Source organism: Aspergillus stella-maris (assembly GCF_047715825.1).
Source record: "Aspergillus stella-maris strain CBS 113639 unplaced genomic scaffold BDV14scaffold_4, whole genome shotgun sequence".
Classification (NCBI taxonomy): Eukaryota; Fungi; Ascomycota; class Eurotiomycetes; order Eurotiales; family Aspergillaceae; genus Aspergillus; species Aspergillus stella-maris.
Window position 1 is genome coordinate 761,190 of NW_027396798.1, and position 14,412 is coordinate 775,601.

Here is a 14,412-nt window from a genome sequence, read left to right on the forward strand (position 1 = left end):
ATATACTACGTATAACATTCTCTGAACTGATTTCGGGTTGCCAGTACTAAGAAATTCACTACATTGTCAACGCCAATAAAAGTCCATTAGCGTTCACGAAGTAATTAAAAGCAAATTCTATATGATTTCTTATCAATCTAGAACGCATGCCATGTATGTCAGCGCAGCTCTGAGCCTAGAGAAGCTCAGTAGAAACAGGAAGAACGGGACTACTAGGAGTAGACTTTTGAATTTGATAAGGAAAACGAATACGCTTGGAATGGCAATTTGGGGAATCTGCTCCATGCTTTTTTCTTCCTTTTTTTTGTGTTTGGGTATCTGGTAATGCGAATCACTGGCTGGCTAGCATAAATCACACAAACTAAGTAACTAAGCGAGAAAAGGAAGTTTGTTCGAACGGGATTGAAGCAGAGCAAAGAAGCCTGACGAGTAAGTTTGATGTAACAAGTGGCTCAGGGGCTTAAGGAAAAAGGGCAGTTTAGCTGGCAGGGAGGTTCTTCAAGGCGCCCTTGCCATCTCTGATCCATTCTTTATCCACCAAGCTCTCGCGCTCTGCATATAGTTGCTTGTAGGCGCCGCGAATTGTGCCGTCGCTGACGTGCGCGACTTGGGAGATTTCCTTGGCGGACTTGGGATGGCCCATGAGGTATGAAGCCATGTAGATACATGCTGCGACAATAGAGAGCGGCGAGCGTCCAGCGAGGTTGCCTTCCGAGGTGACGCGATCGGAGAGAGCAGATGAAACGCTCGTAACCTGGAATGGGAGATCGAGAAGGTTGCAGAAACGGTTGCAGAGATCGCTTGGCTTGGTGGAGGTTGTAGCAGTGTAGGTGTCGTTGGGGTCGACAACACCTCCGTTTGAGACGACTGCGTTGTTGCGCTCGATGTTCTGAGCAGTGAAGAACTTCTCAAGAGCCTTGTAGATTCTGCCGATCTCCTTCCTGGTGACCTTGGTGACAGCGAAGATCTCAGTGAATGTGCGGGGCACTTTGCACTGACGGCATGCAATGAAGATACAGCCAGCAATGATGACGTCCTGAGACTTTCCCTTGAACGCCTTCGCATCATCAACGATCTTGAACAAATATTTTGCAGTGTCCGCCACGTTCTTCTGGATCCCAAAGCCATCGCATAGAGCACCGATTTCCTTGTAAGCAGCGAGTAGTCCCTTGTTTGCCTTTTCGCTCGACTGCTTATTTTGCGCGCGGTAAAGGTCGCGGACCCGGCCAGAGCCACCGCTGGCAATTTGTGTCTCAAGTTGATCACCGTTCAACAAGGGATTTGTAGCGTCACCGACACGGGAGGGATCATCGTTGTTCTGGTCGTCGTTCGAAAAGGTTCGCCATTCGGAATGCATGTCAATCTCCCGGTCCGCAAGCACCAGCCCACAAGAGCCGCAAACGGTCTCATGAGAGCCTGGGAATTCCAAGTTTGGCGGCACCTCTTTGCATTCTGGGCAGATGACATGGGCGGACAAGTTCTTCTTCCACGCTGCGTTCGCATCCTGGAGACCTGCAGACGAAATAGCGGCCATCGTGTCGGACGATCTGGGAACTTTCGCTTTCTGGCGCAACGGGGTTTGTAAATTGAATTTCTTGACCGAGAATTTGTTCTTGCGAGTACAGAAGCGAATGAACAGTGGCGAATACAGGTTGGCGGCTGTAGTTCGTCGAAGGAGGGTCGAAAGTCCCGCTCTCGGTAGCAGTAGAGAATGAAATGCGAGCAGCGGCGCAAATACTGAGGACTTGTCTGTCAATTCAGATCTCTGCGTCTCTGCCTTTTCAAATCATGTCAGCCCAAAGCTCAAGTGATATGAAGACAATGAGATAAAATCTGGTGGAATGTGATGGAACAAAGCCCGTTAGGGATTCTAGCAGACAAAGACCACAAGTTGAAACCATCTTGCCACCTAAATAGTGTTTATCCATATCTTCAAAGACGTTTACGCCAGTGAAAAGATGGAACAAAGAGCAGGATAGCAGGTTCTTCAAGTGATGCTTTACCTTTCCTGGATGAAGACTGATTCTGAGAACCAGAGGAAAGCACCTGCACAGCGGAAGCACACACAAGGAGGTCTCCTGAGATTTCTCCAGATGACCTTTTGAAGCCTTGAAACCAGACTTCTCCGACCGCGATAAACCAGTCAAGGTCTCCGTGAGTGAGCGATATCTCACGGAAAAGGGTCACAGAATCTGACAAGCAGCTGCGAGCAAGTTCGAAAACGAGAACGACGGCAGCGAAGCGAGTCTATGGTCAGTTTCAAGACAGAGAAGGCCGTGTGAAACAGCGAGGTGGCGGTCCGAGAGGGTTGAAGAGAGGAGGGGAGGTGAGGTTGGTCGGGGAGTTGAAGAGTCGCTGGAGTGAAGAGCCGCAGCCCGCGCTGAGTCATCCGCCAAGCCGAAGTCACCCGAACAAACGTCCAACCTCCAACTTCGGCTTCACGGATGAAAGCAGTCCTATTCTTGCAGATTCTATCCTCGGGTCCTCTCATCTACAATCCCGCCACGATGATGTCTCAGTCTCTCAGGGCTTCGGTACGTCTTATCTAATATCATTACCCCGGTATCTTCGCTCGGGCGTCGTTGCTAACCCCTTTCGTAGCGCTCCCTCTTCGCCCGCGTCTCTCGCCAGCAGGGCCCCTCTGTCGCTCGCCGCACCTTCCTGACCTCCGCTGTCCGTCAGGGTATGTTACCTTATCCTTCACTCAATTCAATGCGTCGATTGGAATGATTGCCTTCACCGCAGTCAAGGTGCATTGTGCCAGTCAACAAATTCTAACCTCCTATAGCCGACCCCGTCCAGGAGCTCTACCTCCGCGAACTCCGCGCCTACAAGCCCACCCCCGTCAAGCCTGGCGATGCTGAGGCTCACGTCCAGAAGTTCAGCGTCCCCGCTGCCCCCAAGTCCCCCGAGGAGGCTAGCCTTGCCAACGAGCTGAGCTCCTACGAGAGCCAGGAGGTCGAGGTTGAGGGCCAGTCTGCTGCCGGCGAGGCCAACCCCGCTGAGGAGAGCTGGTTCGAGGAGGAGGACGAGACCCCTGCCGCTCACTAAATTACTTTTTACGTTGTTAGAGAGCAGGTTCCGGATACTGGGGACCGATAGAGAGCGGGTCGGGACTCGACCATGTCTCCTTCTGTTGAGTTCTGAAGAAACTCTGTAAATTAACCTACTTGGAGCATATGAAATTTCCTTGAGTTGCCATATACATTGAGTCCTCGATTCGAAGAAGTAGAAATTAGCATGTTGTCAGCGAAGCTCGGCCGCGGTGACGGTGCTGACAGATCTGATCGAGAGGATTTGGCATTTGCCAAACTCCGACGTGGCCGCACGCGCAGAGCGCTGAATACTGAATTCAATTGCATGACGGCTTTTCCTTACAGCTGCTCAACAAAGATATGATGACCTAATTGTGCGACAATGTGTAGTCATTGCGCTGCCCATCGCGAAAATCTGTAACCCCAGTGCACGAAGAAATAATCCGTCAAACAGGAAAACATATCCTATTGCTACTCTACCTACGCCTCTACGGTGCCACTGGAATGAATGGCGCGGGTTCTACCGTACTATATATGCCAAGGGATATCCAAGTAGAGTTGGAAACAGACAGCTTTAGCGTCAGACTGCTAGACCTCATTCCTCGTCTTTATTAAGTGCTCTTCGTCACTTGCGTACGTACTCTGTAGGTAGTTGGGATCCTACTCCGCATTCCTGCGCGATGATGCATATGTAGTCTTTGGCCGTCTGGATCCAATGCGATTGAATCGGTGCATGACCGAAGGCGAAATCCACGGCGCCTGGGGATCTGAAACAGAAATTATCGAGGATAAGAAGCTCATCCCAAGAGCCCGAAGTACCCGGATAAGTGACATCAATCGAAGCTCGCAAGAAGCGTCGTCAGTTCGTGCAAAGGGGCCGCCAAGCTCATGGAATGTTGCTGGTCGCCCGGTGCACAAGGCAGAGTATGTAGTAGTGATGCACCCGTGAGGATGTACAACATTCTCGGGAAAGGAATTTGTACTAACTGAGGCGTCATTAAGTTGTAGAGAACCATTTTTGAATAGTTCGGAGGACAAGTGATGGGTCAGATATGGCGCGAGGCGTTTCTCGGCTGAGAATTGGACTTATTCAGCGACAGGATGTCGAGAGGTAAAGGCAGTGAAATGCACATCGTTTGCCTTCCTTGAGCTGAAGTCCATATATAGTACCTTGCCCAGCCGTAAACAAAGCAGGATGACAGGCAATGCTGCCCGATAGCCTTGAGTCGTGACAGAAAGGTGGTACTGCGTTGGTCAGCGCAAACGGTGTGGTCGTTAGCAGAAGGTTGGTCCCTCGGGAACGTACGTGGACAGCTGCAGCATAACCAGTTACACGCCATGCAAGCAAGACCGTACAGCGTATTCTTGTTACGATCCTTGCAGCTGGGATTTCGATTGAGTTGACTCGAATCTGCAGGTTGACTTCATTCTCGTCGAGTCCCAGCACTGGTACTTGTCGCCATAGAGTTGGAGGACTTCCGAACTCCGATTAGTCTGGTATTGCCTGGTTTCTTACAGTACCGTACCATTGGCTGTTAGTATAAGGCTAAAGCTACTACAAAGGACAGGGAGCTACCAAGGCCCTTCCCCAATAATGCGGCGATAGTAAAAAAAAAAGGCATTATTGCCGATGAACTATTCAGTAGGATTGCAGAACAGTTAATCTAAATGGCGATTGTCTGGCAACAGTTAGTGGCGGTGACCTTCACAGCCCCCCATTTAGATCCTCCCCAGATCTGACAACAACACGAACCAACTCAGCCGGGCAACATGCGGCTCTCTGACTTTTGTCTATTAATATTGGCTGGCCCCTGGAATGTTGTTCTGATCTCTTGACGTGTCCTTTCACTGTTGCGCCCGAGTCAGCCGTCGCAAAAGGCACAAGCAGCATCCGCGTTTGGTAAGTAAAGTCTGGTAATTACAAACCCCTGGAGCTTTCTCCAGTTTCCCTTTCTTTGTCTCTCCGCTTCAAACTCCTTGAACCTCTTCTTGTTCTCCGGCGACTTCATTCCACACTCGTTTAGCTTCCTGACTCTCAAGGGAAAGGGGTATGGGCGCAAAGGAGGAAAGGAAGAATCCTTCGTCCAATCTCACTCCCCTGCTGCCAATTAATTCCTCGATCGCTCCTCCGCTGTCGATCAACCGGCGCCTCCTGCCTTCGCTCCAGCATTAGCCCAGCTAACCCTCTCTGTCCCTAGCTGCAAGCAGCCCGCGGTATTGTGAAGCTCCGTGTTTCACTCCCCCAGTATTCAGCTTCAACCCCTCGTTACTCGCCGTTGACCGTGCTTGGTGGTTGGCCGAGTTCTGCGCCGCGCCTGCACTGCCAGCCCTTCCCCAGTGACCACCTTCCGAGCTCCTCGATTCTCCTCAACTCGTCGTCGCCCGGCAATTCAATGGTGCTCGACGAAATCCGCTAACACATGCCATAATATTCTTTGCTGTCGATTGTTCTTACATGGAGGAGCTGGTCTCGTCGAAGTCAACAACAGCTACTATCCACCCCCAACCGGGGTGGTAAGCTAAACCTCTTCCGCAGCGCTTTCTGTGAATCTACAGACAGCATTGGCTATTCCTGATCATGTCTCCTCTTGCCGCCGAAGTCGCGAACGCTCAAACTCCGCAAGAAGACCAGAACAACCTCTTATCCCGTGCCGCAAGCTACAATAACCTCCCCGACCTGCCCTTGTCGGAACCGGGCTCCCCGGGTCTTCGAAGGACTTTCTCGGACTTGACATTCCAGAAACAGTCCGAATCACCGTCGAAAGAAGATGTTGCGGCTGGAAAGGATATCCTAAGGCGGACTTCCGTCCGTCGGTCGAAGGACAAATCGAATGTTGCAGTCTCCCGTTTCACCGTCTCAACAGAAGATTTGACCGATGCGCCCCCCTCAGAACCTGCGGAGCCGCCGCCGCCGCCCAAGATTCCGCAAACTAGGGCTCCGTCGCCGGTAGCTCGTCCGTCCAAGGCCCGTTCAATGTCTGGTAGGCTTGTGAGCTTCGCGCGCAAGCCCTGGATGTCAAACTCCCCGAACCGATCCACCTCTCCTCCCTCAAAGACCTCTCGAATTCGATCCCTCCAAGGGGAAGACTCGTCCTCGCAAACCCCATCATCTCGAAGCTCTGGGAGTCTCGACCTAGCGACAGGTCCTGACCCAGCCATGCCGACTCGCAAGCGAACCATACTAAGCAAACGACCTCGACGCCCGATGGTTGCTGTTGTAACTCAGAGTCGAGGGGGCCCAGAAAGTCCGAGTACCCAAAGCAGTCCGTCGCCTAGATCCCTACTGGCCAAGGGGTCTTTGGAGAGGCTAACATCATCTTTCAATGTTTCCACTCCAGTGCTCCCACCATCAGCAAAACCGACTAGCAATCCCAGCAATACCGCTGGAGTTCTGGAATCCACGAAGAAGAAAGATGAGCTTTGGAACACTTTCCGAGGTCTCGAAGCCGACTTTCAGAAGTATGTGATTGAATTGGCGTGAGATCCGATGCTCGGTTGCTAACCCTTCCGCCCAGATTCCAATCCAAGTCTAGTGCCTTCAAGGCCAATGTTATTCGCGCCTCACTCGTTCCATTCCTAAATCGACCTCACCCTGCTCAGGAGATTAAATCTCTGAGGCCCGAAGATCTGGATCGACGGGTGAACATACTCAATAAGTGGTGGATCGGCCTGCTAGACATGCTCAACGGGAAAAACAATCAAGCCATTTCTGGCACAGACAGGCCGGTATACCTGGAGGCAGTGGTGGGCATTATGTCTCGGCCCGAATGGAAGATACCATTCCCAATGCCTCCTCCCGAGACACTGCTACCCAAGCCACTCAAAGGCTCAGCGACATCTATATCAGAGAGCTCGGAAGCATCCTCAGGATCAGACTTTCTTGTAGAGTCTATTCATCACAACATTAGGAACATATTCACGCAGAACCTTCTGTCTCAAATGGCATTTGTGGTAGAGAGGATGTCTATGAGACACGCGTCTGCTAGCTTGGTGGCATTCTGCGGTAAAGCATGTGCTTATGCATTTTTCTTCTGCCCGGGCGTGGCAGACATTCTGGTCAGACTTTGGAACATACCGCCAAACATTATCCGAAGGGTATACGCTGAGTCCCATGCTGGGAAAAGCCTCGGAGTTCGTGCAACAACCCAAGAGCTTGCGCTGAACTTTCCGCCAGCTCTTCGGCCCCTATCGTTCCATGCGCATACGGCCTTGGTGCGGTATCTCCGCCAGAAGCCAGAAGTTCCCGTAAACACAACTCAAATTCAGTGGCAGAGCCCCTGGGTATCTCGATGGTGCGGCAGAGACACAGATCTCTTCTATGTGTTCGTCAAGTACATCCACCTCTTGTACGTGGATGCCATACCGTCTTATTTCGAGAAGAGTGCGCGCATTCTGTCTCCTGGACTGCTTCCTATTTACTCCCAAATTCTCGTCGTATTGGAGGATACTCTCTACAAACAATCCCAGGCTCAGGTGCCAGAAAGCTCTCATAGTACTGCAGCAATCACTTTTGATGACTTTATCGAAGGGGCCGATGGATCTGCTTCGGCCCTCCCCTTGGGTACCGCCAACAGTCAACGCTCTATGGCCGAAAACCGCTTGATCATGCTGCTCCGCGACTTTCTCTCCGAATCGTCAGTTGAGCCGAACAGCGCACGACTTTTCTACGCTGAGTCCTTTTGCATGATTATGAAAACAACAGCGCAGCGAACATCATTATTTGATCATAATGCATGCTTCCTTTTGTGCGATTTCGTCGAGGAGGCCATTCCTATAATCGCGCGATATTCGAAATCGATAGAGATGGATCTGTTTGACTGGAAGTTCTGGCTCGAGGCATGCCGTCAAATGATGCAAAGTCAAAACTCCCTCACCGAAGTCCGGGTCTTCTCGTTCCTCTTCTGTATTTGGGGAACCTGGACCAGCTCCGAGGAGAGGAAGGCGGATCTTTGTCTTGGCTTCTTACTTGATGAGCCTTTGTTCTACCATTACTTCAGCCACTGGAGTCCTATGGTCCGCGCTTATTTCCACCGTCTACTATGTTGGCGGCTGGGCAGATTCAACGGTGACCCATCACCACTTGACTCGTGAGTGAATCTCAGTGCTTGCTTTGACGATATACTAATGATAAAACCTCCAGTATTATATACGAGACTCTGTCCAACCGACTGCAACGTCTTTGGTACTTCTACCTAGCCGTTCAGAACAAGGCGGAAAGCGGACTTGCAGCAGCTTTGTCTTCCGCGCCCTGCACTCCGGCACCAGGACGTCGGATAATCATCATCCGGTGTGATAATCCAATGTCACCCTCGAATCTCTTCATGACCTTTGACCGTGTCCTTCCCCAATCGGCACCCAACCAGTCCTCGAGCAGCAGTTCCTCTAAGTCAGATACTGCTGCTGATCCCCAGAACCCTCCGAAGAAGCGATGGAATATCCTAAAGGCTGTATTCGGTGCTTCTCGATCAAATGAGGAACTGTCTTCAACTACCAGCTCGGATGAATCGGATACGACCGTCTCTGACCCTCCCATCACGGGGGAGAAAGGCGCGGAAGCGAGTACCAATGCAGCTAGCGAAGAGTGTCGACCAAAGACACCGCACCAGCCATATACATTCAAATTCTCGCTAGAATGGATGGATAGACCACAATGGCCTAGCAAGAATAAGCGACTCTATACACCTGCTCTCCCTGTGGCGTCGCAGCTACACCTGCAGCTTCGGAGATCGACGCTGAAAGGGGATGATGACACAACTTCAAACGACACAAGCGACTCTGAAACAGAAGGAGATAGCGACAACCGGGATACATCTGCTTCAGGCTCGAATGATAGCTCGACCTATACTGATGCAACAAACAGAAAGTCTTCGGATGATAAGGATCTGACCGCTGCAGCGGATGATAAGATTGCAAGCAGCAAGTATGCCGGCCGTGCTCTCGCCGAATGGACGCAGATTGTGGCAGAATGCGATAGCTTCTTCTCGCGGAGGCGCGACGAAGGCGTTCCCTGCGACCGCATGGTTGAGACTCCAACGCTGGGCGTTGAGGGTTTCCGCAAGTAACGCTTCTCGATCGTCACCACCTATTCTCTGAGATCTCTTTCGGTGCGGTGCGAGAAAAGCCTGCGTCTTGTATCAAACACTGGCCCATTGGCCACTATAATAGCCCTCTCTACATTGCCCTCTCAACCTTTCCTTTCCTCTTTTTTCTCCCTCCCTCTTCTCTAATCATTGGCATTTCAAGGTTAATACTGGGAAACATCAAGCCACATTCACATCTTACATCACGGACTGGGCGGCACAAAGCATTACATCGACTGTTCAATCATCATATTTTTTCCTTTACTCTTCACATTCAACACCTCATCATCGGCACCCTGCTCCAGAGCCGACCTTGCCGCATTTTACACTCCTTCCTGTATATACACCTCCTATACATACCATGTCATACCGCATCACATCACATCATTTACGGCGCTTTGGGTGGATAAAGGTTCATTATATCGTGTTCTATTCTCTTCTGTCTTTTTCTTAGCTTTTTATCTACAATGCATCCACACCCTCGCCTGGATGGCAGGGTCTTTTGGTCTTGATTGTGTGTCTTGTAGTACTCATAGTTGTCCCATCGATGACCGTTCGGAGTCGTTTTACTACATATGATTTAACTCGCCAGATACTCAATCATGCATTTATGCCTATGATACTCTACCCAATCTGCCTCGATAGATGCAATAGATGATTCGCACTTCCCAACCACTGAACCACCGAACCCCCGAACCATCGAACGCTCCTTCCTTCCCAAGATGCTCTGATCTACGAAGTTTCTGCGCGGAAGGAGCGATGGCTTCCCGCACCTGCCTTACTTGGTTCGCACCTTACATCATGTCACAGGGAAGGCGCGATGGGCCAAGTGCTACTTGGAATAGGAAGGATGGGCTCGGCGCTAAGCGGCGATGTTTGCGGATTTAGGAGTTGGTGTGGGCATTGGTAGGTATTGGCGCTTGGGTGTTGCAGGGCAGGTGGGCTGTGTTGCAGTGATATAGAGGTATGAGAACGGAGCGAGAAAGGGTAAAGGCGGGTTGTCGAGGTCGAAGTGCGGAATAAGCGGACGAGCTATGAGCCAACCGCGAAGCTAAAAAAGAACAAAAGACAAGGAATACGAGATCTAATCTTCGAGAAGAAAACTAGAAAAAGGGAATATATATATGCAAGTCGCTGAGAAAAGTAGATACTATATACGGGTACGAGAAGAAGAAATTGGGACAAGGTCAGCCGTCAGACGATAATAGCTTGTCGCCTGCGTCGGTGATGATGCCCGCGATGCGATCCACCCATTCCTGCGTCAGGGTCCAGTTCCTCGTTTCTAGGCTATCCTGGATAGCGGGGAAGATGGCTGCGTCGTAGCCGGACCAGAGCTGCGGGCCGAAGACGACATGTTTGAATTGCGTGCGGTTGGGGATCTAGAGTTGTTTGATTAGTTGGTGTTCGTTTGATTTTGGAGGCGTTTGGATGAACTTACTCCGCCGCCGTACCTGTCGTCGAGGAGGTGGACGTCGAGACTGGCCATGCGGGCATTATGCTGCATGCGTTGAAGGGCAATGATATTATTTTCGAAGCCGCCCGCGCCCCAGACGGCGTCGTGCCATAGCCTCGACCACCTCTGGAAGGCCTCCGCATCTTCTCGTAGTTTGGAAGTAGCGTTGTATAGAGGGGTTAGATTGACGACAGCGTCTCCTGAGCCCTCGTTCTCAATGGGCACATTCTTGGACCTGGCGTAATTCTCCAGGTCAATGACATAGGCGGCAAGATGCTCTGCGTAGATCTCCACGTCGTAAGGTAGGATAGGGTTATCCGCGAACTGAAGAATTAGCAAGCCCCAGAACTGGCCTAGTATCTTGTGATACTGGAAGCCAGGATCTCCAAACTTGGTCATCCAATCGAAGTTCTCGTGGCAGCTGTGGTAGGGATATGGCTCTCCCGTAAACCCAAAGTCAACACTCGAGATGCCTGCTAGATCCTGGAATGCCACATAGTCACTTCCGGCTCCTAGAGGTGCAAACCTCTTGTTCTTGTGTTCCCAGATGTCTTTTAAGGTTTCGTTGGTGACAGGGTCCGAGATCCGCCCTAGGACCTGCATGACGACGCGCTCATAGAGTGGACACCCTGAAGCTTCAAAGTCTGTGCCACTAACACCAACGTCAACGTTAATGTATGCGTATGCACTGCCCTGCAGGTTGTCCATGTGATCCTCCACATGCTCAGTGGAGCCTATCAGGTTGTATTCTTCAGCATCCCAACTAGCGAATTCGATCGTGCGCAATGGTCTCCAGCCGAACGTCAAGAGTTCACCAAAAACGCGAACGAGTTCCAAGAAAACAGCAGTTCCACTGCCTGGGTCTGCACTTCCCAGACACCACGAGTCGCGATGGTTGCCGATAATAATTTTCTTCTCGGGTTCTTCCATTCCAAAGATCTTTCCAACGACGTTGTATATAGGCTGTCGCTCTACTTCATCTTGAAGGTTCATAAGGTTCACGACAGGTGATTTCTCGTCACCAGTCCACCATTGCTCGACTTTGGGAACTCCGCCAACCCACTGCTTCGGTACCTTTGATCCATGACCCTTTAGCACCTGTAAAAGTCTTTGGGCATCGCGCCAGGCGAGGGGAAGACTAGGAATGCCAGGCATTCCTGTCGTCTGCGACAAGCTCAATCTGGTCGGCATCTTGGGACTTGACGCAAAGCCTGGAGAAAGAACATCTCCAACGACGTACGACATTTGACTCACTGCGCCTCTTTGAACACCGTCGGCTGGCATGAATCGACCCTCCGGATAAGCTGCGCCCTTCTTAAACCCGTCATCAGATGGGTCGGAGTAGATGATACAGCCCGCAGCTCCAGCAAGTTCTGCGGCCTTGACCTTTAGAGCGCGATCGCCCTCGGTTCCGTAGTATCGAACAAGGGCGATAGAGCCGCTCACCTTGATGCCATTGTGGACTAGATGTTGGAAATCCTCCCGCGATCCATAATTGGCGTAAACCAAATGACCCGTAACATTTCCTGATTTCGAGTGCCCATGGAATACCGGAGTCTCGCCGTCATTCTCTTCAAGGATAGCCTCCCATTTGAGATCGGGCGGATCGACAATAGCGATCCGCCGCCCGTCCTGCTTGGGATAATTCAGGTATACCTCGTATTTCTCCATGTCAATCGCCTCCAAGCCTGCATCCTCGAATTCCCGTTGTATCCATTCCGCAAGTACATAGCTTCCCTCGGTACCGGCCATATGAGGATACTCCGTCACCCTACGCAGATTTTCCGCAATGTTCGTCTCGTTGATGTGACCTTGAACGAAGTTCTCCACCGACGATGCGCTGTAGGTCTGGCCGACCATAAATCGAGAGTTGAAATTGAATACGTCCGAAATAGCAAAGACGTATATAATGGCGACAACGAGTAGTAGCCCAAACAAGCGAAGCATGATAATGCATCCATGCGAGTTGAAGCTCGTCCGGGCGGAGTTGAGGTTGATGGTGAATTTGAAGTTTGGCAAGAATCGGCGGAAGGGGAGGTGTATCGAGGATAGAGTTCGTGTGAGGTTACTAAATGGTTTCGCGAATCGAGATCTTAGCCGGGAGCTCCTTGAGGTCTGTTGGTTGCCATCCTCGACGTCCATCTGATTCAGCTCCCCGCGCAACTCCTCCAGCGAACCCCTTTCCGAGGCAGCCGGCGAGGATGACAAGTCATCCACGCTATTTCGAGCGGACTCGACTGTAGGTGGGTGGTATCCATGTGGTCGGGCCTGAGGTGTGTCATGGGTATCGATTTCAAGGTCAGCGTCGTGAAGGAGGGCCTGGCCTTCCGGATCGTCGCTCCCTTCGTCGGCGAGATGGGTTCGGGATGAGCTCGGTCGGTCGGCGGTCGCCTCTTCGTAGGAAGGAATCGGGAGATTAATGTAAGGGTGTTTCTCGTCTCGAGGCATAGCGGATTTTTGGAGGCTATGGGGAGCCGTGTGAGGTAGACAGAACGACAGGTAATCGACGCAGCGGGATCATGATCTGAGGAAAGGAACGACTAGCATAGACATGGTCCCTAGCACGGAACGATCGAAGTAGAACCACTGAAAAGAATGAAGGGGAAAATAATACAAGTTAAGTTAACGAGAATAAGTAAAGAGAGCGCGGATGGTTCTGGACGGGGAGGTTGAGGAGAGTCGAATTATGGAGACGGGGATCGCTGGAGACGGAGAGAGGAAGGACGTCTTAGCCACAGGATTGGCGCTGGCATTGGCAGTATTGGCATCCCAAACACTCCAACTGCCTCTCTTACTAAAGACTCTCTGAGCTTCCGTGTGGCGCAGGCTCTTGCGAAGACAGTCCTGACCCCACTGGATTTACCAGGCAGACAAGTTCAACGGCTTCCGAGCTTAATAAGGAGCAACTATGAGGCTTCGAGTACGGTGATACAATCTGCAGCCCAGGGTCTACAAAGTACAAACATCTTTATCGTGCTTCTGCACAGACTCACCAGTCACCACCCAGTCAGTCCAGCAATAACCTCTACAGTCGACGTACGTAGCATTCAATCCATAGGATATTCAAGGATCACCAGGCACAATCTATCCCTGTTGATAAGGCCCTTGCCAGTTCGTGACTGCGTTTCAGCACAAATCACGCAAGCTTAGTCATATGCATAAGTTATGCACGTATACTCGAGCTACTGCTCCTCCTTTCCATCATACTGGCTTCTCGCATAATCTATATCCAGAGCTTTTGAATGCTTGCATAATGCCGGCAGAAGCACAAGAGGTCATCTTGCTTCCAACAGTAGTCAAATTCGAGGCCACAACAGGCTCACGTCCGGGTAAGCAAGCACTTTGCACTAGAGTTTGGCCATGTCATGACCTTAATGGAGGCCAGAGATATGCAGTTCTCGTAGCAAACAGCAAAATCCTGCTCTTAAAAGTCTATGCAGCTCCTCTAAAAGCGACATCGGGAAGGCCTATATTATCATGCAATATGTCCCGGGTAACACTCTAAGGCGCCTGTGCCATCTGTTAGTCCACTTGAAAAGGGGACGATATGCGGCTTGATCAGGAACGCAATAACAAAGATGAGAGATATACCGTCGTCAGAACCTTATATCAATGGGTCTCTTGTTCCAGTACATATATTTCGGGAGCGGATGTTATGGTGAAGGCCTCTGGCCTTTGCTGCGGTGGTATCACGGGATACTGGGAAATATATATTTCATGTACTCCACACGCAACTACGCAATGCGGTCAACTCATCGTTATACCATGATACCCATGAACCAAAACGGTCTACTTCATATCATGACCAGACTCAGAACATGACACTCATGCGACGTTAAAGAAT

General features: G+C 51.0%; 5 protein-coding genes across 5 annotated transcripts; 2 read left to right on the plus strand and 3 right to left on the minus strand.

Annotated features, from left to right (window-relative positions):
• Window positions 1-402: 402 nt before the first annotated feature.
• Window positions 403-1,859, minus strand: BDV14DRAFT_87435 (transcription factor SUA7). The gene has a single exon (XM_073777758.1). It carries the CDS (start codon window positions 1,532-1,534, stop codon window positions 479-481), a length of 1,056 nt encoding a protein of 351 aa, XP_073632729.1. The 5' UTR covers window positions 1,535-1,859; the 3' UTR covers window positions 403-478.
• Window positions 1,860-2,446: 587 nt separating this feature from the next.
• Window positions 2,447-3,368, plus strand: BDV14DRAFT_165212 (ATP synthase subunit H). The gene is made up of 3 exons (XM_073767314.1): window positions 2,447-2,534; window positions 2,602-2,683; window positions 2,789-3,368. Exons 1-3 carry the CDS (start codon window positions 2,508-2,510, stop codon window positions 3,049-3,051), a joined length of 372 nt encoding a protein of 123 aa, XP_073632730.1. The 5' UTR covers window positions 2,447-2,507; the 3' UTR covers window positions 3,052-3,368.
• On the minus strand, window positions 2,447-3,368 carry BDV14DRAFT_165213 (uncharacterized protein; the record flags this gene model as incomplete). Its single annotated transcript, XM_073767315.1, has 2 exons — window positions 2,602-3,368; window positions 2,447-2,534 (listed from the first exon to the last, which is right to left on the minus strand). A coding segment is annotated over exon 1 (196 nt), but the record flags the coding sequence as incomplete, so codon positions are not given.
• Window positions 3,369-5,613: 2,245 nt separating this feature from the next.
• Window positions 5,614-9,097, plus strand: BDV14DRAFT_196017 (DUF1765 domain-containing protein; the record flags this gene model as incomplete). Its single annotated transcript, XM_073772350.1, has 3 exons — window positions 5,614-6,494; window positions 6,551-8,122; window positions 8,176-9,097. 3 exons carry the CDS (start codon window positions 5,614-5,616, stop codon window positions 9,095-9,097), a joined length of 3,375 nt encoding a protein of 1,124 aa, XP_073632732.1.
• Window positions 9,098-10,099: 1,002 nt separating this feature from the next.
• On the minus strand, window positions 10,100-13,388 carry BDV14DRAFT_165221 (M28 family metallopeptidase). The gene is made up of 2 exons (XM_073767316.1): window positions 10,554-13,388; window positions 10,100-10,494 (listed from the first exon to the last, which is right to left on the minus strand). Exons 1-2 carry the CDS (start codon window positions 13,014-13,016, stop codon window positions 10,303-10,305), a joined length of 2,655 nt encoding a protein of 884 aa, XP_073632733.1. The 5' UTR covers window positions 13,017-13,388; the 3' UTR covers window positions 10,100-10,302.
• Window positions 13,389-14,412: the final 1,024 nt, after the last annotated feature.

Coding starts and splice junctions, on each gene's coding strand:
- BDV14DRAFT_87435 (XM_073777758.1), bottom strand. CDS start 1,534: ATGGCCGCTATTTCGTCTGCAGGTCTCCAGGATGCGAACGCAGCGTGG.
- BDV14DRAFT_165212 (XM_073767314.1), top strand. CDS start 2,508: ATGATGTCTCAGTCTCTCAGGGCTTCG. Junction 2,535..2,601: donor CTCAGTCTCTCAGGGCTTCG/GTACGTCTTATC, acceptor CCCCTTTCGTAG/CGCTCCCTCTTCGCCCGCGT. Junction 2,684..2,788: donor GACCTCCGCTGTCCGTCAGG/GTATGTTACCTT, acceptor AACCTCCTATAG/CCGACCCCGTCCAGGAGCTC.
- BDV14DRAFT_165221 (XM_073767316.1), bottom strand. CDS start 13,016: ATGCCTCGAGACGAGAAACACCCTTACATTAATCTCCCGATTCCTTCC. Junction 10,495..10,553: donor ACGACAGGTACGGCGGCGGA/GTAAGTTCATCC, acceptor AAACAACTCTAG/ATCCCCAACCGCACGCAATT.